This window comes from Elgaria multicarinata, chromosome 14 (genome assembly GCF_023053635.1).
Source record: "Elgaria multicarinata webbii isolate HBS135686 ecotype San Diego chromosome 14, rElgMul1.1.pri, whole genome shotgun sequence".
In the NCBI taxonomy this organism is placed as follows: Eukaryota; Metazoa; Chordata; class Lepidosauria; order Squamata; family Anguidae; genus Elgaria; species Elgaria multicarinata.
Window position 1 is genome coordinate 33709083 of NC_086184.1, and position 23350 is coordinate 33732432.

The 23350-nt window shown below is 49.6% G+C and overlaps 1 protein-coding gene across 1 annotated transcript in view; it reads left to right on the forward strand.

Annotated features, from left to right (window-relative positions):
- COG4 (component of oligomeric golgi complex 4) overlaps positions 1–23350 on the forward strand; it is a 34230-nt gene that overhangs the window by 3587 nt on the left and 7293 nt on the right. The window contains exons 4-11 of the mRNA XM_063140931.1: positions 3932–4106; positions 4872–5065; positions 6470–6575; positions 7232–7389; positions 8620–8678; positions 19524–19657; positions 21781–21899; positions 22578–22744. Coding sequence (XP_062997001.1) covers positions 3932–4106; positions 4872–5065; positions 6470–6575; positions 7232–7389; positions 8620–8678; positions 19524–19657; positions 21781–21899; positions 22578–22744 — 1112 coding nt within the window. The remainder of the gene's footprint in view (positions 1–3931; positions 4107–4871; positions 5066–6469; positions 6576–7231; positions 7390–8619; positions 8679–19523; positions 19658–21780; positions 21900–22577; positions 22745–23350) is intronic.

Sequence of the window (23350 nt, forward strand, 5' to 3'; positions counted from 1 at the left end):
CTTTCCTTCTAATAGTGAGACCCTCAAGGAAGTGAACATCAACCAAAATGAAAGAAGTCAGCACAGCAGATTCATAGAAGCATTTAAAAAAGAATTGGGAGCACAAAGCCAGGAGTAGACAGTTTAGGAGTCTCGTCTCTCCTAACTTAGTTTCTATCCGGTGTCTCCCCTCTTCTCAGCTGCCTTTTTCGTGTTCCTTATGGAACTGTCGCTCTGTTGCTTCTAAGGCCCCTGTCATCCAGGACTTGTTTATCTCTAGGTCTCTCCACCTCCTTGCTCTTACTGAGACCTGGCTTCCTGCCCATGATACTGCCATCTCTGCTGCCCTCTCTCTTGGAGGACTCTCTTTCTCTCACACTAGTCGCCCAGAGGGTCGGGGTGGTGGTGTGGGTCTTTTATTATCTAGTTTGTGCCAGTTCCAGCCTCTTTCCATTCCATCTTCACATTGCTTCTCCTCCTTTGAGGTACATGTGGTGAGGCTCTTCGCTCCATTGCGACTGCGGATTGCAGTTCTGTACCGCCCCCCAGGCTCATCCTCAAAATTTATCTCTGATTTTGATTCATGGCTGTCCTTTTTCCTCTCTGATAACTGTCCTACTCTTATTTTGGGTGATTTCAATATCCATGTGGATGACCCTCAAGACGCTGCAGCTCTACGATTTCGCTCATTATCTTCCTCTTATGATCTTAAGCTTTGGTCTGATGCACCCACACATTCCCTTGGACACTCTGGATCTTGTTCTCACTCGGAATTGCTCTGTGTTGGACTTTTCTACTGCTCACTTTCCGTTGTCAGATCATCACCTAGTTTCTTTCAATATTACTCATAATCCTCCTCCTTCACGTCCCGCTTCTCACTCTTGTCATGACTTGCAATCTATCAATTATGAGGCTTTTTCCCAGTCTCTAGCCTCCTCCCTTCCTTCTGTCTTTTCGGCTGTCTCCTTGGACTCAGCTGTCTCCTTCTTTAATTCCTCCTTATCTTCAACTCTTGATAATCTTGCTCCATCTACAACTCGGATAGTTCGCCCTTCTCAACCCCAACCGTGGCTCACCTCTTCCCTCCGCTACCTTCGCTCTTGTTCCCGGGCAGCTGAACGCCTTTGGCGTAAGACCAGGGACCGGGCAGACTTTGTCCATTACAAATTTGTACTCTCCTCTTTCTCTTCTGCCATTTCATTGGCCAAACAGCAGTACTACTCAACGCTGATCCAGTCAAATGCTAAGCATCCTCAGCGGCTCTTTGCGTCCTTCAATTCTCTTCTGAAGCCTAATCCGCCATCTCTCCCCGCCTCTCTATCTGCTAATAACTTTGCCTCTTTTTTCAATGCTAAAATCCAAACTATCCGCTCTGATCTGGCCAGCTCTGCTCCTCTTCCAGTTCCTGTTCCTCATCTGTCAGTTCCTCCTGCAAATTTCTCTGCATTTCCTTCGGTCTCAGCGGATGAACTGTCTACAATACTGCGCTCTTCGAAGCCTTCCACTTGTTCTCGTGATCTGATTCCTTCTCGTGTCTTTATTAATCTTATTCCTGCTATCCTCCCTTCCTTGCTTCATATTATTAATCTTTCTCTGTCCTCTGGTTCATTTCCTTCTGCTTTTAAACATGCTACAGTCTCTCCCATTCTCAAGAAACCTACTCTTGATAGGCTATCTCTGTCTAACTACCGACCTGTCTCTTTGTTGCCGTTTGTTTCAAAGATCCTGGAGCGTGCGGTCTACTCTCGCTGTCTTGACTTTCTTTCTAGTAACTCTGCTTTGGATCCATTTCAATCTGGATTCCGTCCTCTGCATTCCACCGAAACAGCCCTTACTAAGATCACCAATGATCTCCTTACTGCCAAGTCTAAAGGCCATTATTCCGTTCTTATTCTCCTTGATCTAACTGCAGCCTTTGACACGGTTGATCATGATCTTCTCTTAGATTCCCTTCATGACCTTGGATTTTGTGGCTCTGTCTATAACTGGTTTGCCTCCTATCTAGCGGGTCGCTCTTTCAGCGTGTTGGCTAATGGCAGTTCGTCTTCCTCCTTCCCCCTTTCAGTAGGGGTTCCGCAAGGCTCAGTGCTTGGCCCGTTGTTGTTTTCCTTATACATGTTGCCCTTGGGCAAGCTTATTCAATCTCATGGCCTCCAATATCATCTGTACGCCGATGATACACAACTATATCTGTCATCTCCGGAACTTTCTCCTGACGTTCACGATCGTATCTCGGCATGTCTTTCAGATATCTCAGCTTGGCTGCTTCATCGTCGTTTGAAACTCAATATGGCAAAGACTGAATTGCTTGTTTTTCCTCCTAAACCTTCTCCTCATCTCTCATTCTCTCTTACTGTCAATGATGTTACGCTTACTCCGGTCAAGGAAGCTCGTAGCCTTGGCTTTATATTTGACTCCTCGCTCTCCTTTATTCCTCATATTGAGGCAGTAGCTAAATCTTGTCGATTTTTCCTGTATAATATTGCCAGGATTCGATCATTTTTGTCTGTCTCTTCCGCCAAGACGCTTGTTCATGCACTGGTTATTTCACGGTTGGACTACTGCAACCTTCTTCTCTCTGGCCTTCCTTCTTCTCACATCAGTCCGTTGGTTTCTGTTCACCACTCTGCTGCAAAGATCATCTTCTTGGCTCGCCGCTCTGACCATGTTACTCCGCTTCTGAAATCTCTTCATTGGCTTCCAATTCACTTCAGAATCCAATATAAACTTCTCCTGTTAACCTTCAAAGCTTTTCACTGTCTAGCTCCTTCCTATCTCTCCTCTCTCATCTCACACTATTGCCCCACTCGTGCTCTTCGCTCCTCTGATGCCATGTTTCTCGCCTGCCCAAGGGCCTCTACTTCCCTTGCTCGTCTCCGTCCATTTTCTTCTGCTGCCCCTTACGCCTGGAACGCTCTTCCAGAACATTTGAGAACTACAAGTTCAATCGCAGCTTTTAAAGCTCAACTAAAAACTTTTCTTTTTCCTAAAGCTTTTAAAACTTGATGTTGTGCAGACTTTATACTGTTAGTTTTACCCTACCCTGTGCCTGCTTACCCTACCCTGTGCCTGTTTGCATTCTCTTCCCCTCCTTATTGTTTCATTATGATTTTATTAGAATGTAAGCCTATGCGGCAGAGTCTTGCTATTTACTGTTTTACTCTGTACAGCACCATGTACATTGATGGTGCTATATAAATAAATAATAATAATAATAATAATAATAATAATAATAATAATAAGGAGCTAGCCAATTCATATGCATGACAAAACAAAACTACTTTTGCTCAGCATCTGAAAGCCATCCTGATCTCCCAGGGCAGAAAATTCCACAATGAAGCCTCTCTGCCATGTTCCTCCTTGCAACCACACTTCCACTAGTGTTGAAACACAGAGCAAAGCCTCCCCAAATGACCTGGATCATGTGGGTGGAGATGGTCTTTCAAGTGGCCCAGCCCCAAGTTTCTAGGGTTTTAAAGGTAATAATGCTTTGAATTGAGCTTGGAAACTAATTGGAAGCCAGTAAAGCTGATACAAGCGTTAGCCCCAGTTAAAAGTCTGGCCACTGCATTTTGGACCCCCTGAAGTTTCTGTATGTTGTAGTGTGTGTTGCTGCAGTCCAGCCTTGATGTAACAAAAGGCCCTGTGTGATTATGGGCGGGTTTACTGGGTCCTGTGATTGCTCCTCCCTGTAGTGGAGATGTTTGAGAACTGGCATCACCGGTTCTCATCAAATGCCGCTTTTGCTGTATGCATGCTTATGGCATGTTGGAAATTGTAGTCCAAGACAACTGGAGGACACCGGGTTAAGGAAAGCTGCTTTGCACCAACTCTACTAGCCATACCTGATCGAAGCAGATCTCTGAGTCGTTGAGCTCACGGCCTGTGTCTGTTTCTTCCACCCCCACCTTCACTTATTTTGGAGGGGAGTTAACTGTGGCTCTTCTTGCAGAACCGCCTCTATCAGGCCATCCAGAGGGCAGATGACATTTTGGACTTGAAGTTCTGCATGGATGGAGTGCAGACATCCCTGAAGAATGAAGATTATGAACAAGCAGCCGCTCATATTCATCGCTATCTTTCTTTGGACAAGTCGGTCATTGAGCTGAGCAGGCAGGGCCAGGAGGGTATTTAATTTTGTGTATTTATATCTGTATCTTAGCTTTCCTCTAAAAAGCTTCCTCTACAACAGCCATGTGAGCTAGATTAGGTTGAGAAAGAGAGTAATTCGCTAAAGGCCATTCAGAGAGTTTCATAGAATCATAGAATAGTAGAGTGGAAGGGGCCTACAAGGCCATCGAGTCCAACCCCCTGCTCAATGCAGGAATCCACCATAACGCATCCCTGACAGATGGTTGTCCAGCTGCCTCTTGAAGGCCTCTAGTGTGGGAGAGCCCACAACCTCCCTAGGTAACTGATTCCATTGTCGTACTGCTCTAACAGTCAGGAAGTTTTTCCTGATGTCCAGCTGGAATCTGGCTTCCTTTAACTTGAGCCCGTTATTCCGTGTCCTGCCCTCTGGGAGGATCGAGAAGAGATCCTGGCCCTCCTCTGTGTGACAACCTTTTAAGTATTTGAAGAGTGCTCTCATGTCTCCCCTCAATCTTCTCTTCTCCAGGCTAAACAGGCCCAGTTCTTTCAGTCTCTCTTCATAGGGCTTTGTTTCCAGACCCCTGATCATCCTGGTTGCCCTCCTCTGAACACGCCCCAGCTTGTCTGCGTCCTTCTTGAATTGTGGAGCCCAGAACTGGACGCAATACTCTAGATGAGGCCTAACCAGCCGAATAGAGAGGAACCAGTACCAGTTTCATGGCTGACCAAGGATTTGAAACCATCTCTGTCAGGATTGGGAGGCTGAAACAATATTGAAAGCATCTCTCCTTTTTGGGTAGGCAACATCATTGATGCCAACCTGAAGCTCCTGCAGGAGGCAGAGCAGCGCTTGAAGACCATCGTGACTGAGAAATTTGATATCGCCACAAAGCAGGACGACCTCTCACAAGTGGAGCGCTTTTTCAAGATCTTCCCCCTGCTGGGCTTGCATGAAGAAGGGCTGAGTAACTTCTCCGAATATCTATGTAAACAAGTAAGTGCAGCTGCAGGGCTGGTGGGCTGAATGCCAGCTGCACTGAGAGCAACAGTCACTTGAAGTCCAGGTTCTAGGCTCATAAAGATCTGTGTGTGTAGGATTCCTCACCTTATACTTCCATTATACTCACCTTATACTTCCAGCACCATGTACATTGATGGTGCTATATAAATAAATAAATAAATAAATAAATAAATAATAATAATGCTAAGGCATGAACGTTGGGGCTGTGCGTCATTGGGGGGGACATCTTCTTTCTAACCATGTTCCCCCTTCACATGAGTAACATGTGAAAGGGGGAATCTTGCAGGCATCACCAGTTACGTTGGTTTTGTGGGACTGCACACAGATGGGCCCAAAATAGGACTTGACCAGCTCCACCTTCCTTTGTCACCCACTAACATTTCACCATCCTTACTGAGCAGTGGCTGCCTTGCTTCGAATAGATTTTTTGGTTGTTGCTCTCAGCATAGTGGGGTGGGGTGGGGATCTTTCACAGCATCCCTCACCAGACTTGGCTTGTTTTGAGCTCTAGCTTTGCAGATTCTGTCCCTGCAAGTTTTGGCTATTTGTACTCATTCTTGGTTACCTGTTTGTTCCTCCAGTTCTTACTCTTGTCCTTTTTTATTTTCAGTTAAGTCTTTTGTGCAGCCACAATGACTTTTTTATGACTCACATTTTCTTTCTTGTTGGAATAATTTGAGATTGTGCTTTGAGCAACTGCTACTTCAGGAACTCCCACCCATCTTGGGTTTCTTTTCACATTTCTATGTTTAGCTATGGAATCCTGGCTAGCGTTACTCTGAGCTTATTAAAATCACTTTTCTTGAAATCCATGACGTATTTGACCACACCCACCTTTAGCTTTACATAACATCAAGAACACCCAGATGGCATACATGGTTTTTTGCTCTCCATTTTATCCCTGTGAAGGAGGATAAGTTGCTAGTCAGTTATTTGTCCAAAGTCACGCAGTGAGCTTCATGGTTGAGCAGAGACTGGATCCCAGATCTCTGAGTCACAGTCCAGCCACTGGCTCTCCCACCCCCACCCCCACCCCCGGTTATTTTAATCTCATTGACAGCTCTTCCCTGTTGGTGGGGATCAAATCAAGGAAGTGATCATCTTGTTCCTTCCTCCACTTCCTGAAAGAGGAAGACATCATCACGGCATCTCCGGATTTTGTTGGAGGCTCGATGCTTAGTGGAGTTTATCTCTCAGCAGATATCGGGTCTGTTTGAAGTCCCCCATAACTACTGATTCTTGGCTCCTTGTTTTAGGAAGCCTCCGTAAGTAGAGGCATAATGAAGTGGTGGAAGGGTGACAAGGGCCGGCCTTCTTGCAAGGGTGCCTTAGAATGGGTCAGTAACAAAGCCCTCTGAAGGCTGCCATTCCTTTCAGGTCGCTAATAAAGCAGAAGAGAACCTGCAGTTGGTGATGAAGACAGACATGAGTGACCGTAGAGCTGCTGTCATCTTTGCAGACACACTGACTCTCCTCTTTGAAGGTAATCCTCTGCCCTCTTTCTGAATGCTGAGTCCTAGCACACGGATAGGCTAAAGCTACTTCCTTCAAAACCAGCAACGTGTTCCTGGTAAGGATGTCAGAGAAATCCACAAGGGATTCAGGTGACTTTGGATTTCTGTAAATTCGACCTGTGGATTCCACAGTGGACTGGCACCTCCCGCCATGTCCATGACTTTTGGGCTTCCCATGGGCAGCTTGTCAGCCATTCAGTGAGGGAGTTCCACAACTTGGGTGACACTGCAGGGAAGGCCCTGTCCCATAATTCCACCCATAAAGCTGGGCCTTCCAGCAAGGGTGGTGGGGGTTTTGTTTTGTTTTTTGCCCCACTGCATTGGGGCCTGGAATTCTCCTCTGCGCCATGTCATGGAGCAAGACTAAAGGAAATAGTTCAGCTGGATCAGAGGTGAGCCTCAACTTGGTTATATTTCCCTGTTTGACAAAGGAGTTATCAAAGCCAGGCTGCCACAGAGTGTCCAGGCACACTGTTCAAGTATGATTGAGACGTTGGGGCTGGAGGGTGGATCGGCTTGGAATTCTTTTCGACCTGGACCTCTTCACTTTCAGGATGGGATGACCGGCTCTTTCGGGAGAACTGTACAGCATGGTGATCTCTGGCCCCACTGTGCTTTCTTGCAGGAATTGCCCGCGTTGTGGAGACCCATCAGCCCATTGTGGAGACCTACTATGGGCCAGGCAGGCTTTACGTGTTGATCAAGCATCTACAGACGGAATGTGACCGACAGGTGGAGAAGATCGTAGACAAGTTTATTGAGCAGAGAGACTATCACAGACAGGTTAGAAACATGTTGGTGTGGACTTCCGTGTTCCCCACGCGCCCACTCCTCAGCTGGGTCTCATCCCCTTCCTCACTGCCCAGCGGGTGAGATCTGGGAACAGTTGAGTGCAGCCATCGATATGCTGCTCCTCTGTTCCCAGCGCTACATATCTCCCCTCCCTGCTGTGTTTGTGTAAGAGGCTGAGGAAGAGGAGAGGATACTCCATGTTCCTCTCCCACTGCTGGCAGGCGGCCCCTGACTCACCTTCTCCCATGGATGTGGCCCTCAGGGCCAAAAAGGTTGCCCACCTCTGTTTTAATCTCTTGGCATAGGTGCTAGATTTAAAATGGCCCCCTTACACTAAAGTGACCCAGATTTGCTCCCAAGAAGGACCAGAGGAGCTTGTCTGAGACCATGCAAGTGGTGGCATTTGTGTTCCACCTCAGCTGCCCATCTCCGTGGTCCTCGCTCAAGTTCCCCAGGATTGCAGCCCAGTTAATGTCCACAACACCGCAAGGATGCCAGGCACAGTTGCCTTCCCATCTGCCCAGTGGGATCGAGGCCAAGTGGAGCGATACATCCCCCAGACTCCCCCCGCCCCCAGTGCATTCACACAGCTGTGTCTCAAGGCTCCTCTTTAGCTTCCACACCGTAGCACACACCTTTCCCTCAGCAATCCCAGCCAGCTCCTTGCCTTCCTCCGTCCCTACCATGAGGGGGTGGGGGGCTTTGCCATCAGAGACTCAGTGAATTCTCCTGTCTTCCAGGGTTGCTTTGAGCTTTGTGAGCTACCCTGTATGCTGATGGATGCATAAATCCAGGTGTGTCTTCTTGCTTGCCAACATGACTGTGTCAGCGCAGCTGACAGGCCCAAGCCACCCAGGGAGCTTCATGGCCCAGCAGACGCATGCATTGGCTCTGCTGACCACAGCAGTCCCCTGGGCATCTCAGACATACTTGAAACAGCTCCTTAAATGCCAGATGATTTCCTTCTGGACTGCTGTTGGGGCTTCGATGCTTTCTGAAAAAGCCATCTGCTAAAGCTCTTCCATTCCTGAATTCTCCCCTTGCTGGGGAATGCCATTTCTTCTCTGAGTAGACCATTCTGTTGCACATTTCTAGCACTCCTTCCTCTAGATGCTGCGCTGCGCTGTTATTGCTCCAGTGGAAGGCGCGCTGGAGTAATTTGGGATCCAGCAGGTGGAAAGGAAGCGTTGTTTGATGGCTCTTTTCTTCTTGTGCTTGCAGTTTCAATATGTTCAGAACAGCATGATGAGGAGTTCAGTTGCGGAAAAGATTGAGCCAAGGTATGACAACAAAAATGGCCGCCTCCTTTTCCTCCTCCTCTTCAGAAGTGTCTCCTGCTAGTAAACACTGAAGGAAAGAAGGATGGTCCTTTCTCCTGGAGAAAATTGGGGGTTCTCTTAGCCGTTGAAATTCTTGAGGACCTGGCCTCATGCAGTGCTGAGTGGGGTGGGAATCATGTGTCCTTCCTACATGTTGCCCTTGGGGTGAACTCCCTGCTGCCTGCCTGCCTGCCTGCCTGCCTGCCCATTAGGAGGCAGGTTCTTTCAGGGAAAGTCTTGGCAGGCAGCTGGATTAGGAAACACCTCCCGGTTCCTCCCTAGAGCCAGCTTTTCTCTTGCTCCTGCAGCCACGTGTGCATGAGTACATCAAATGCGGATTGGAAAGAGAAAAGGGAACAGCCCCCTGACTGGGGCATATGCGTCGGAAGGGTAGGGCGTACATTCTCCGGGGAAGAAGTAGGTGTTCTGAACAGGGAGGATCAGCAGGGTTAGGGTTAGGTCTTGAGCAACAGGCCTCCGTCATGCTCGAGAGGCCACTTAGTGTTTACAGCGGGGTGTTGGAGTGCTGATGCTGCTCCAGGTGCATGGCTTCCCTAATCCTGGCAGCAGTCCCACTTGGTGTATCAAGAGACGGTCGGGGCGTGAGTGTGGCTCACCTAAAGCCTTCCCATGAGTCCATGGCTGATGGGGCCCTTGAGTGGGGACTTCCCTGCTTACACCCTCAGCCATGACTCTACACAGAAAGCACCAGGGATGGTAATATGTGTAGTGGGTCAGCAACTAGCTTTACCAGACGGGGTATGGGTGAATTGGAGCTCCCCTTAAGTAGATGCTGGAGTGGCACCTTGTCCAGCACCTTCCGTGAGGAGCTTCCCATCCACAGTGCCTGGCAAGATCTTTCTTTTCTCTGCTTGAGCTGCTCAGTCAAGTGAGAATGGGTGCATTCGGATGACTGCGTGGCGATCTTGGGCACCATGGAAGTGCTGCTCTGGAGTGGACTATCTCTACTCCATGGAGTTGTCATCTCTCCCCCCCCTTGGCCCTCCCCACCTAATGGCGGTGCTGGTTACCGCTTACCTTATCAAGGCGCGGCCATTCTGTGGGGAGTAGTGGAGGGGGGAAGAGAGGTGCACCACATAGAATCAGAGACTAGTAGAGTTGGAAGCGGCCTATAAGGCCATCGAGTCCAACCCCTCACTCAATGCAGGAAGCATCCCTGACAGATGGTTGTCCAGCTGCCTCTTGAATGCCTCCAGTGTGGGAGAACCCACAACCTCCCTAGGTAGCTGGTTTCATTGTCGTACTGCTCTAACAAACAGGAGTTTTTCCTGACGTCCAGACGGAATCTAGCTTCCTGTAACTTGAGCCCATGATTGCATGTCTTGCAGTCTGAGAGGATCAAGAAGCCCTCCTCTGTGTGACAACCTTTTAAGTATTTGAAGAGTGCTATCATGTCTCCCCTCAATCTTCTCTTCTCCAGGCTAAACATGCCCAGTTCTTTCAGTCTCTCTTCATAGGGCTTTGTTTCCAGACCCCTGATCATCCTGGTTGCCCTCCCCGGAACACGCTCTGGCTTGTCTGCATCCTTCTTGAAGTGTGGTGCCCAAAACTGGAGGCAATACTGGATGCTGAATAGAGAGGAACCAGTACCTCATGCGATTTGGAAGCTATACTTCTATTAATGCAGCCACATCACACTGTTGGCTCATATTCAGCTTGTGATCTACAACAATTCCAAGATCCTTCTCGTTTGTAGTATTGCTGAGCCAAGTATCCCCCATCTTGTAACTGTGCATTTGGTTTCTATTTCCTAGATGTAGAACTTGGCATTTATCCCTATTAAATTTCATTCTGTTGTTTTCAGCCCAGCACTCCAGCCTATCAAGATCACTTTGAAGTTTGTTTCTGTCTTCCAGGGTGTGAAGGATTGGGAAGTTATAAAACGTATTAGATCCTGGAATATAGTTGTTTCCGAAGTACTTTGTTTTTCTGTAGGTAATAAACCTTATCTTCCTGTTAGGCAGTAAACCATAGTGGTGATAGATAGAGGAAGGATTAACTTGATATGTTTATGGGAGGAATCTGGCCAGCTTGTTTGTGGTGCAACCCGGCGCCAGGACCCAGCCTTTGGTATGTGGGAAAGTGGGAGTTAAACCTACTGAGGTTAGGCTGGGGCTTCACACCTGGAGGCTATCTCCTGCCTGGGCTAATTGGGCTTTGTGTGGGAAGAAAGAACTAACTCCCTCATTAAGGGATAAGTAGATAAAAGCTGATGGGATTAAGCTGGGGATTCGTCTTTAGCCCCGAGGCTATGGATGTCTACGGTTGCCCGGTTAGGGAACTGGGAGAGCGTTAGGAAGCCGCACTTTGGCTGTGAGCTGGTTTCTCTAAAGGCAAGTTGGTCGGTTTGACCTGGGAAGGGAAATTTAGTGGACTGACTGTCGGTTCTTGTATGAATGGATTTATGGGTGGTTCTGCCTGACTTGTATTTGTTGTATCCATTCCCTAACCCTATTCCCTCTTATGTTCTGTTTTATGTATCTGTCTATAGTTGCTACCGACCAAGTGCCTATTTAGTAGCTGCCTTTTTACAATAAACCTTTTATCTTGGTTACTTCGGGCGTTGGTGTGTTTTATTCCAAGGAAGTACTGGTTCTTTGGGCGAGAGCAATTGGGGGAAAAGACCCTGGGGAAGGACTGATTAACTCAGACTTCCATTACATGGTGGCAAGCTGTGGGATAAAGAGCCAGTATTTTTTGGAATAAAAAGTGGTGTGTGTGTGGGGGGGAATAGGAAACTTTGGAAAACCAGACGCAGTTAAAGTTGGCTAAAAGGCAGGCTGCCATGAGTGAGCCTGGGAATGCAGGGAGGCTTGTTCCGGCTGCAAGTTTAAGCGCACCAGAAGGCTTGCTGGTGACGCTGGCGGACACGGCAGGGAGCCCGCCGTCGTCGGTGCCGCCGTCCGAGGCCGGAGAAGAGGCTGGTGCGGCGGGGCAAGGGTTGAGGCGAGCGGAGGCTGCCGACCCGAATATGGAGCAGAGCCTCTTGGACACGGATAGCGGAAGCGACCTGGAGGAGTCGCGGAGGGCCGCGGAATATCGCCGCCGGGAACGGAGGAGACAACGACGGCAGGAGGAGTTCCAGCACCAACAAATGGTGGCTATGCAGTTGCAAATGAGGGCATTGCAGCTCCAGTTGGAGGAAAGTGAGAGGAGCCGGGGGGCCATGGCGGTTAATCGAAAGCTGTTCCCCACTTTTCGATCTGGGCAAGATATGCTTTCGTTCTTCTCCCTGTTCGAGACGGCGTGTGATGATCAGAGGGTGCCGCTGACGCAGCGGATGGCGGTGCTGCGGGCCCAAGTGAGTGGGGAACTGGCGGACGTGTGGGGCACCATCCCGAAGCAGGATGCTCAGGACTATGAGAAGTTTAAGGAAACTGTCCGCCAACGTTTTGCCCTCTCGGCAGAGAGCTGCCGCCAGAAATATCGAGCTATTAGATTGGAGCCGAAAGAGACTTGTGTGTCGCTGGCGGATCGGATTATAAGAGCGATGGAACAATGGGCGGCGGCTGCGAAGTTTGTCCCTCTTGCTCCTATGGCGGAGGTACTGAACATGGAACAATTTTATGCCGCCCTCCCAGAGGATTTGGCTGCGTCGGTGAGTGACCATCGTCCCACTACTTTGCGGGATGCTGCCCTGCTAGCAGATCAGATGGGGGTGTACCGGCGAAAGGAGGCGGGACGAGCCAGTCTGCCCAAGCGAGGGGGAAGCGGAGCCGTGCCAGTGGCGTCACCGGCGAGTGGAGGGAAGAGTGGGGCTGCTGGCCCAGGTTGGCCGCCTCGGGGTGAGCGGCGAGGAAAAGAGGACCCCCCACGAGCAGCATCTACGCCTGTGATCTCCGGTTGCTTCTATTGCAAAGAAGAAGGCCACCTGAAGAGGGATTGTCCCAAGTTGGCAGCCCGGAGGCTGGGGGAGAACCTTGCCGCCCCTAAGGTGGGCAGAGTCCACGCTTTTCCCCCGGGAGGAGGACGCGAGGGGTCCAACTGGGAGACGGAGCAACCGGAGGGGGAAGGCGAGGGGGCGGATGGCGCTCCTTACCCGAGAGAGAGACCACTTGGCTCTGAGGAGGTGACAATGGGGCTGATCCAGCCGGGGCAGGTGGAGTGGAGTCAGCTACATTTTTGTAAGTCTATTAAGATCAATGGGACTGTGCGGTGGGGGTGGCGTGATACTGGCGCTTCCCTTTCTGCTATTGATCAGAAATTTGTTCGGCCGGATCAGATGCTCCCGGGGCAGAAGTATACAGTTACCCCCTATAGTTCCCCCCCAGTTTCCCTACCACTGGCCAGGATTCCTGTGGAGTATGAAGGGTGGAAAGGGCAAATGACTTTTTTGGTACATCGGAACTCCTTGTGGCCCGTTCTGTTAGGGAACGATTTGGCCTACTTGGCTGCCAAGGTGGGGGTTGTTACTCGAAGTCAAACGCACCAACGGCCGGTGGAGCAGGGAACACAGAAAGTCCCTGGGCGTGGGGAAAAGGAAGATGCTGGAGTACCCAGTCTAGTGGATCAAGATCTGGACCAACTTTTCCCTGAATCATTGGAACCCCCTCCATTGCCCACGTCAGCGCCAGGCGAAGATACCTTCGGGCAGGGGGAGTGGGGCTCCGAAGAAGCTATCCGTGATGCCCAAAGGAGTGATCCGTCCCTGGCTGGGTGTCGGGAGGAGGCGGAGCGGGGCATTGCTGCTGTTACACCTCAACATGCCACGCGGTTTTACTGGCAGAAGGGAGTTTTATATCGTGAATTTGCCCCGAAAGGGGTTGGACAGCGATGGACCCTGCAGCGCCAGTTGGTAGTCCCTCAGGGGTTTCGGCAGACAGTGCTGCAGTTGGCCCATGCCACGGCGTGGGGGGGACATCTGGGCGTGAAAAAGACCCGGGATCGGGTTTCCAGGGACTTCTACTGGCCTACTATTGCTCAAGCTGTTAAAGATTTCTGCCGTTCCTGTGATACCTGCCAGCGGGTGGGGTTTAATCGGGATCACCCGAAGGCGCCCCTGCACCCTTTGCCGACTGTAGAGACCCCTTTTGAGCGGATTGGATTGGATGTGATGGGGCCATTCTCCCCCCCTACCCGAACCGGGAAGAGATTCATTTTGACTATTATCGATTTCTCAACGCGATATGCGGAGGCAATTGCTTTAAGATCTATTACTGCTGACGCTTTGGCTAAAACCCTGCTGTCTGTCTGTTCCCGTCTAGGAATGCCGCGGGCTGTCCTTTCGGATCGGGGCCCCGGGTTTGTTTCCCAGCTGCTGCAGAAGATGTGGGACCTGGGCGGTGTGGAGCATGTTTTTTCTGTCCCTTACCATCACCAAACTAATGGGTTGGTTGAGAGGTTCAATCAGACTTTGGGAAAGATGGTGAGGGCGTTTGCTGTAAAACATCCTACGGATTGGGATCAAGGACTCCCCATGCTAATTTTTGCTTATAACGATGCGATCCAGGAGAGTGTCGGGTTTGCCCCGAATGAGTTAATGTTCGGGAGGCGGGTACGGAGCCCTCTTACCCTCCTACGGGAGGAATGGGAGGGGAAGGTGGAAGGCAGCCCTCAGTCGGTGGTGGGCTTTATGCAACGACTTCAGAGCCTACTACAAACTATTCGGGGGGTGGCGCAGAAGAACTTGGAAGGTGCCCAACGGAACCAGAAGGTGTGGTATGATCGGGCTGCCCGAACCCGTACCTTCCAGCCCGGCGACCAGGTGTTGGTTCTTAAGCCCGTGAAACCGGACAAACTGTCGGTGAAGTGGGAAGGCCCTCTAGTGGTCAAACAGCGGTTGGGAGATGTGAACTATTTGTTGACTTACCCGGGAACAACTCGACAGCCTAAGGTGTTTCATGTAAATATGCTAAAGTTGTATGTTGATCGACATGATTTTGTATTTGGTTTAAAGGGGGAGGTGGAGGGACCTGTGGATTTGTTGGAAGAATATCAGAGGCCTGAAGGGGTGGAATGTGTGGTCTTATCCCCCTCCCTTTCAGCTGCACAGCAAACGGAGCTGAGGCAAGTGTTGGGGGAATTTCAGGTTTTGTTTTCAAACCGCCCAGGGCGGACTTCTTTGGCCAAGCATTCGATCTACACGGGGAACCATCCCCCCATCCGGTCCTTGCCCTATCGGGCGGTAGGACAGCATGCTCTCGATATTGAAAGAGAACTACAGGAGATGTTGGAGTTGGGGGTGATTCGGCCCTCCCAAAGTTCATGGTCCTCCCCAGTCGTTCTGGTGGCTAAACCACAAGGACAGGGAGTTCGTTTCTGCATAGATTACAGAAGGATCAATCAGTTAACACAGTTGGATCCCTATCCTATGCCCCGAACGGATACGTTAATCGAGCAGCTGGGGGGGGCGAAGTTTATTACTACTCTTGACCTTACCAAAGGGTATTGGCAGGTCCCTTTGGACGAAGGGGCGGCGGAAAAATCGGCCTTTGTGACTCATAAGGGGCTGTTTGAATTTACAGTCTTACCTTTTGGGGTAAAGAATGGACCGGCCACGTTTATGAGGTTAATGGATGGACTGTTGGATGGATTGGGGAATTTTGCCTGTGCCTATTTGGATGATTTGGCTATCTACTCCCAAACGTGGGAGGATCATCTGTCCCATATCCGGCAAGTCTTACAGAGGATTCAGCAAGCTAATTTGACCATAAAAGCGTCAAAGTGCCAGTTTGGTTTAGGGGAGGTAGTGTACCTGGGGCACCAAGTGGGGGGAGGAAACATCAAACCCTTAGAGGCCAAGATTCAATCGATTCGGGACTGGCCTATTCCCCGGACTAAAAAACAGGTTCAGTCCTTTTTGGGGCTTGCGGGATATTACCGTAGGTTTGTGCCCCATTTTAGTGCCGTAGCTACCCCTCTTACTGATTTGTGTCAGAAACGAAGACCAGTGCAGGTACAGTGGACTTCTGCCTGTCAGCAGGCTTTTGATCTGTTAAAAGAGAAGTTGATGTCTGCGCCTATCTTATTGGCCCCTGATTTTCATAAGGCGTTTGTGTTACAGACTGATGCCTCAGACACTGGGATCGGAGCTGTGCTGCTGCAGGAGGGGTTAGATCAGCAGCTGCACCCTGTGGTGTATTTGAGTAAAAAGCTGTTACCTAGGGAAAGAGGGTTGTCTACAATTGAGAAGGAGTGTTTGGCCATTGTCTGGGCTTTGGGAAAGCTACGAGCTTATGTGTGGGGTCGACCATTTAAGCTCCAGACCGATCACTCCCCTCTTTGCTGGCTGGCTCGAATGAAGGGGACGAATGGGAAGTTGTTGCGATGGAGTCTTGCTTTGCAAGATTATGATTTTGAAGTGTCCCACATTCGAGGTCGAGACAATATTCTAGCTGATGGATTGTCCCGAGCTTATGGGGTTGAGGAGGGAGAGACTGGTTAAGTGAATCTTTTTTTTTTTTTTTTGAGATAGAGATCTTGAGGGATTAACCCTCAAGTCTCATCTTTCAAAGGAGGGCGTGTGAAGGATTGGGAAGTTATAAAACGTATTAGATCCTGGAATATAGTTGTTTCCGAAGTACTTTGTTTTTCTGTAGGTAATAAACCTTATCTTCCTGTTAGGCAGTAAACCATAGTGGTGATAGATAGAGGAAGGATTAACTTGATATGTTTATGGGAGGAATCTGGCCAGCTTGTTTGTGGTGCAACCCGGCGCCAGGACCCAGCCTTTGGTATGTGGGAAAGTGGGAGTTAAACCTACTGAGGTTAGGCTGGGGCTTCACACCTGGAGGCTATCTCCTGCCTGGGCTAATTGGGCTTTGTGTGGGAAGAAAGAACTAACTCCCTCATTAAGGGATAAGTAGATAAAAGCTGATGGGATTAAGCTGGGGATTCGTCTTTAGCCCCGAGGCTATGGATGTCTACGGTTGCCCGGTTAGGGAACTGGGAGAGCGTTAGGAAGCCGCACTTTGGCTGTGAGCTGGTTTCTCTAAAGGCAAGTTGGTCGGTTTGACCTGGGAAGGGAAATTTAGTGGACTGACTGTCGGTTCTTGTATGAATGGATTTATGGGTGGTTCTGCCTGACTTGTATTTGTTGTATCCATTCCCTAACCCTATTCCCTCTTATGTTCTGTTTTATGTATCTGTCTATAGTTGCTACCGACCAAGTGCCTATTTAGTAGCTGCCTTTTTACAATAAACCTTTTATCTTGGTTACTTCGGGCGTTGGTGTGTTTTATTCCAAGGAAGTACTGGTTCTTTGGGCGAGAGCAATTGGGGGAAAAGACCCTGGGGAAGGACTGATTAACTCAGACTTCCATTACACAGGGTATTAGCTATCCCACCCAATTTTGTGTCATCTGCAAATTTGATAAGCGTTCCCTGCACCTCATCCAAATCATTAATAAAAATGTTGAAGAGCACTGGGACCAGGACTGAGCCCTGTGGTACCCCACTCGTTGCCTCTTCCCAGTTTGAGAAGGTACCGTTGATAAGCACTCTTTGAGTCCGATTCTGTGAATCCACCTAAAAGTTGTTCCATCTAGCCCACTTTTAGCTAGTTTGTTAATCAGAATGTCATGTGGTACTTTGTCAAAAGCTTTGCTGAAGTCAAGATATATGACGTCCAAAGCATTCCCACAGTCCACAAGGGAGGTTACCTGATCAAAAAATGAGATCACTGGCAGGATTTGTTCCTGACAAATCCATCTTGGCTTCTAGTAATCACTGCATGGATTTCAAGGTGTTTACAGATTGACTTCTTTATAATCTGCTCCAGCATTTTCCCAGGGATGGATGTCAGACTGACTGGTTCCTCCTTTTTGCCCTTTTTGAAGATAGGGACAACGTTAGCCCTCCTCCAGTTGTCCGGCACCTCACCCGTCTTCCATGATTTTGCAAAGATAATAGACAAAGGTTCTGAGAGTTCTTCCGCTAGCTCCTTCATTACTCTAGGATGCAGTTCATCGGGCCCTGGAGATTTGAACTCATTCAAGGAAATTAGGTGTTCTTTGACCATTTGTTTATCAATCTCAAACTGCAATCCTGCCCCCTCAACTTCTGCTTCACTTTTTCCAGGGGGGTCATAGACCCACTTTTGGGAGAAGACTGAGGCAAAGTAGGAATTGAGCACTTCAGCCTTTTCTTTGTCATCTGTTATCAATTTGCCATCCTCATTAAGCAGTTGGACCACCATTTCTTTCCTCTGCCTTTTACTACTCACATATCTGAAGAAAGCCTTTTTATTGCTTTTAGCATCCCTTGCTAATCTCAGCTCATTCTCAGCTTTAGGCTTCCTGACGCTATTTCAGCACTTCTGTGCTACCTGTCTGTACTCTTCTTTTGTAGCCTGGCCTTCCTTCCATTTCCTATATGTATCCTTTTTTTGTTTTCAGGTCATCTCCAAGCTTTTTGTGGAGCCACATTGGTTTCCTCTGTTGTCTTCTATTTTTTCTCCTTGTTGGAATTGTTTGTAACTGTGCCTTTAAAATTTCATTTTTTAAATACTCCCACCCATCCTGCACTCCTTTTCTCATTAGGCTCATTTGCCACGGGACCTTACTTATTATAGTTCTGAGTTTATTAAAATCAGCTTTCCTAAAATCCAGAGTACGTGTATGGCTACACTCAACTTTTGTCTCCTTCATAATCAAGAATTCAAGTATGACGTGGTCACTTTCTCCCAGAGTTCCCGTAACTGCCACTTTATCCACTAAGTCATCCCTGTTGGTCAATATCAAGTCAAGGATTGCCGATCCTCTAGTTCCTTCCTCCACCCGGAGATGTGGCTGTTGCCGGGGAAGGCAATGCCAGTAGAGCCGTCTCCTCCTTTCAGGTGGTGGGATCAATCTGCCATTGTGGGTGTCGCTCCAGCTAAGAGACTGCTCCAGAGCATCCTCCTCCTGTGCTGAGGAATGGCTGCTGTGCTCGCTGCAGAAGGGGGAAGCTGCAGAGTGGTCTCCTTATGTGTCATGCAACAAGGGGCTTCCGCTGGAGAGAGAAGCGTTGGCGCTGTATTCTCCCCGCTCTCTGCCTCGAAACTAAATGGGGAGGGCAGAGGCCAAGACAGCTGATGGCCTCTCAGCGGAGCAGTTGTCTCGGCTCTGATGCATCCCTTGCCCTCATTTCTGTAGCAACAGGGACGGGGTGTGTGTGCCTAGAATAATGCCACCCACTGCCCCGTTGCTGTGGAAATTATGGTGATGGAGGGCACAAGGATCTGTCCTTTAGGTCGACAGATTCTTCTGCGTCCCATCCCCATTCGCCAGAACAGAAGGGGATCCTTTGCTGCGGCAGGAGGGATACTTGTGCGTCCGATTCCTCTGCCTCCCTCCTGCCGCAGCAAAGGATCCCCCTTCTGTTCTGGCGAATGGGGACGGGACGCAGAAGAATCTGTCAACCTTGTCACAGCTGCAGGGCGAATCCTCTCCGCTCATGTCCAGTTGTTGAGCCGTTTCTTGATGAGAGTCCCAATGTCTTCTGTGTTGCACTTGTGAGGATCACAATTTTTTCAGCACTGATTAACAAAGCTTCAACCAGTGGCATAAGGGAAAATGACAGTCACAAAACTCAGGACCAGTCTTATGGGCACAGGATCGCTCATTGGCGTACATTTTTAAATTTGGAACTGCCAACAGGAGGCATCAATTACACATGAAAGCTTCAGGATTCTAACAAGTGCTGTAAGCTGCCCAGACATTTCTCAGACATTTTTCTGCCATTTGGGATCATTGTTCCAAATGAGGAACAGTTTATTGAGAATGATGATGGTTGATGATAATGGACCTATTTGTTTGGTGGCCTTTTCTGTGTTCGTGCTGTTGACCTTCGCTTTGCTTCCCACAGGGAACTTGATCCCATCTTAACAGAGGTCACCTTGATGAACGCACGGAGTGAGCTGTATCTGAAATTCATTCGGAGGCGCATCATCTCAGATTTTGAGGTGGGAGATTCCATGGCCTCAGAGGAGGTGAAGGAAGGTAAAAAACAAAACCAAATCCCCCTCAGATATTTGCTGCACGGCTACACATGGAGGCTTTGCATGATTCGGGAGTGGCTTGGTTTTCTGCTTCATGGCCCCGGATTCCTTTGCTGGCTGCTCTTCATAGGCCCTGATCAGCCCAGGGTGGTGCTCTATGTACGACTTCAGGAAGCATCTTTGGAAGGCTTAAATCTGCCATATAACAGTTTTGAGCTGTTTCTGCTTCATCCATTCCAGTGTGGGAGTCCAAAGGTGTGTGTGGGTGAGTGTGCAAAGGCAGAAGAGGAAGATATACCCACTGTCGTATTTCTCAGAAAACTCCTGCTTTCAATGGGAGGCAAATGACGAGGCCTGCTAGGTAATCCACAAAGCTTTTATTAAGCAACAAACATCTCTTCTACCTGAAGAGAGTCTATTCTCTTGGAAACTTCCCCCTAGGCAAAACTATGCAAACGAAGCGAGACCATTGTCCGATCCCCAAATGCCCGTAACTTCAGAGAGCCTGGTGTGGAGGCAGGTTCTGGCGCAATCCTAGTCGGACTGACTTCCTCACGCCTTCCTTCTGCTCCGTGCGTTTTAGGTCCCGGCGGACCCTAACATTAGCTACCTTGTCGGGGTGCTCTCCTCCGGAAGAAAGCTCAATTTCTCACTGAGTGTGTAGGATTTGGCCTTGAGGAAATAAGCTCTGGAGAGGGCTGACTCCCAGCGGGTGAGAGCTCCCCCGCTGGTACAGGCTGGCTGGTGTCTGGCGCCGCCTCCTCTAGTTCCAAATCTGATTCTGATTGATTACCTGAAACATCTTCTCCCAAAATAGGGGCAGTAGTGTTAGACATGACACCCACCATGTTTTAGCAGTTGTGGGGAGGGGGTGGCCAAGGGAAAGGGCTGTGCCCCCCCAGGACTCCTGGAAGGCTGGGCTGGGTCCCCAGCTGGGCTGAAGAAGTGACCCACAAGACTTCAGGTTCAACATCACTGCTTTATTTTTATTTTTTTATTACATTTCTATACTGCCCAATAGCCGGAGCTCTCTGGGCGGTTCACAAAAATTAAAAACATTCAAAGTATAAACCATTGTGAACCGCCCAGAGAGCTCCAGCTATTGGGCGGTATAGAAATTAATAAATAAAAATAAATAAAACAACATTATAAAACCATAATATAAAATACAATATAAAAGCTCAACCAAATGAAAACAGCAGCAATGCAAAATTACAAATTTAAAACACCAAGTTAAAATTTATTTATAGACTGTTAAAATGCTGGGAGAATAAAAAGGTCTTCAGCTGAATATAATGTAGGTGCCAAGCGAACCTCCTTAGGGAGCTCATTCCACAGCCGGGGTGCCACAGCAGAGAAGGCCCTGCTCCTCCTGGTAGCCACCTGCCTCACTTCCTTTGGCAGGGGCTCGCGGAGAAGGACCCCTGAGGATGACCTTAGGGCAGGTACATACGGGGGGAGGCATTCCTTCAGATAGCCTGGCCCCAAGCCGTTTAAAGCTTTAAAACCAGAAGCCCTCCTCCCTCCTCTGCCCACTGGTGGCAACTGGCACATGGGCTGACGTGTCTGTGTGTGCCCTGTGAATTGCTCTTGGACTGGTGTCTGCTTTCCCTGATCTTTGCTTTGTCTTGCCTAAGTGTGCCTACAGTGGCCCAAGCCATCCTCCCCACCCCGCTTAGCATGCCAGTCTCCCGTAGTCCAGTCATGAAGGCCTTGTGGCTGAGTGATCTGTGGAGGTGGGCGACAAGCCGCTAAGAATGCGCATTGGGGGAATATTAAGAGCTTCCTTCTGATTTATGCACAGATTTGCAGTCCATAGCAAGGGGCCATTGCAACACAGCATCCCCAGGATCTCATGAATTGCACCCGATGGCTGCTACTTAATTTATCCTGAGCACAGAGTTTGAGTCTGCTTGATGCAGAAGTTAGGTTGGTTTGTTGGTTGGTTTGTTGTGGCCACCATCCCAATCCTGCTTGTATTTAGTTCATCTTGCACCAATTTTCCTAAATCTGTTAATTGTTGGACAAGGTGACTTGAGTGTAGGAAACTGCAGTTGCTCAAAAGGGCCTGAGTTGAGTGCCAGTTTCCAAGCCCAGGGCACTGTTCTTGGTTATGCTCCACAGAGCACCAGAAGGCCCTGGACAAACTGCTCCACAACTGCTTACTGAGCTGTGCCATGCAGGAGTTGATTGGCTACTACATCACCATGGAAGAGTACTTCATGAGGGAGACTGTCAATAAGGTAGGCAAAACTGCCTTGAGTAGCCTTCCCTCCCTCCCAGGACGGAGTAGGCTTACATGGATGTAGATCAGGAGTGGGCAGCTTCAAGGCGTTCCAGTTCTCTCCCACCACCACCATCACCACCTTGTGGACTGCACTCTGGAACACTGGGGGTGGAAATAACCTGTTTGCTACCAGTTTCCGGTGATCAATTGCTTGGGAAGCCCAAAGTCACTAAATCTCACTTGTTTTCAAGCAAGATTTGGCTGTTTTGCTTGAAAATGTGAACACTTTGGGCCTCTTTAGGCTTCCTGACTGGTTTGCTCCTCTGCAGAGGTTGGCAGGGAGCACGCTAGGGGCAGCCCGGGCCGGCCGAATGCAGACGATGGCAGCTTGCCCTTGTCCGCGCTCTCCTGAAAGTCCCTGTAGAACGGCCCGTGGGGCCTGGCCTTTGATGCTGCCGTTTGGGGCTTTCTGGATTTCCCACTTGGGTGTCGCATAGTGTGATCACCACAGAAGGCCCCTTTGAAATCCTCCCCAGGGAGAAAGAGCCCTCCCTTGCCTTGCCTTGCCTTGAGCAGCAGCAGCAGCAGAGGCCAGCGGGCAGCATCCCTGCGGAGTTGGCCTTCTGGAGCCAGGGCGGTGCCGGTCCTGAGCAGCCCTGCCGGCACGCCTCGAGTCTGTGACTTTGCCTTCCAGGCGGTTGCGATGGACACGTGCGAGAAGGGCCAGCTGACCTCCAGCATGGTGGACGACGTCTTCTACATTGTGAAGAAGTGTATTGGGAGGGCCCTTTCCAGCTCCAGCATCGACTGCCTCTGTGCAATGATCAACCATTCCATCACGACGCTGGAGTCGGACTTCGGGTGTGCGGGGTGCAGAGATAAGGGAGTGGGAGGGGGCTTGAGCGAGTGCTGCTTTAGCAGGGGGTGGCCTGTTGTGTGCGTCTGCCCAGAGCTTCTGCCAAGCCGCATCTGAGCCTGTGCAAAGCCAAGGGAGCACTGTCAAGCCTGGATCAGTGCCCCAAGTCTCTGGCCTGGGGCGGTGGCTTTGTTTGATGCAGCCCTCAGTGCTGCATATTTTCTGCCCATTGATTTGGGGATCTCCTGAGCCTTGGCTAAACTTTGCACTGAGCTGCAGGCTCCATGCTTTGTGGCCTCCCACAAGACCCCGAGGCTTTTGCCTCTCCCTTTGCAAGAACAGCCAACTTCTGGCCTCCCGTAGCCTGCTTCTGCCCGCGATGTTTCCAATAAAGGCTTTAAAAACATACAAACCACGAAGAGAGCAGGATGGCGCCTCCTGTGACCTGGGAGTGAATACAGCCGCTGCTCCTGGTTTACCGCCTGCCTGCCTGCCTGCCATGTGGCCGTGGCCACCGATCGCCAGTTGAGCCTGCACCTTCCTTGCCAGCCACGACCAAAATGGAATAAAGGGCTCCGAACTTTGCAACGAGGGCCAGACTAGAGATGCCA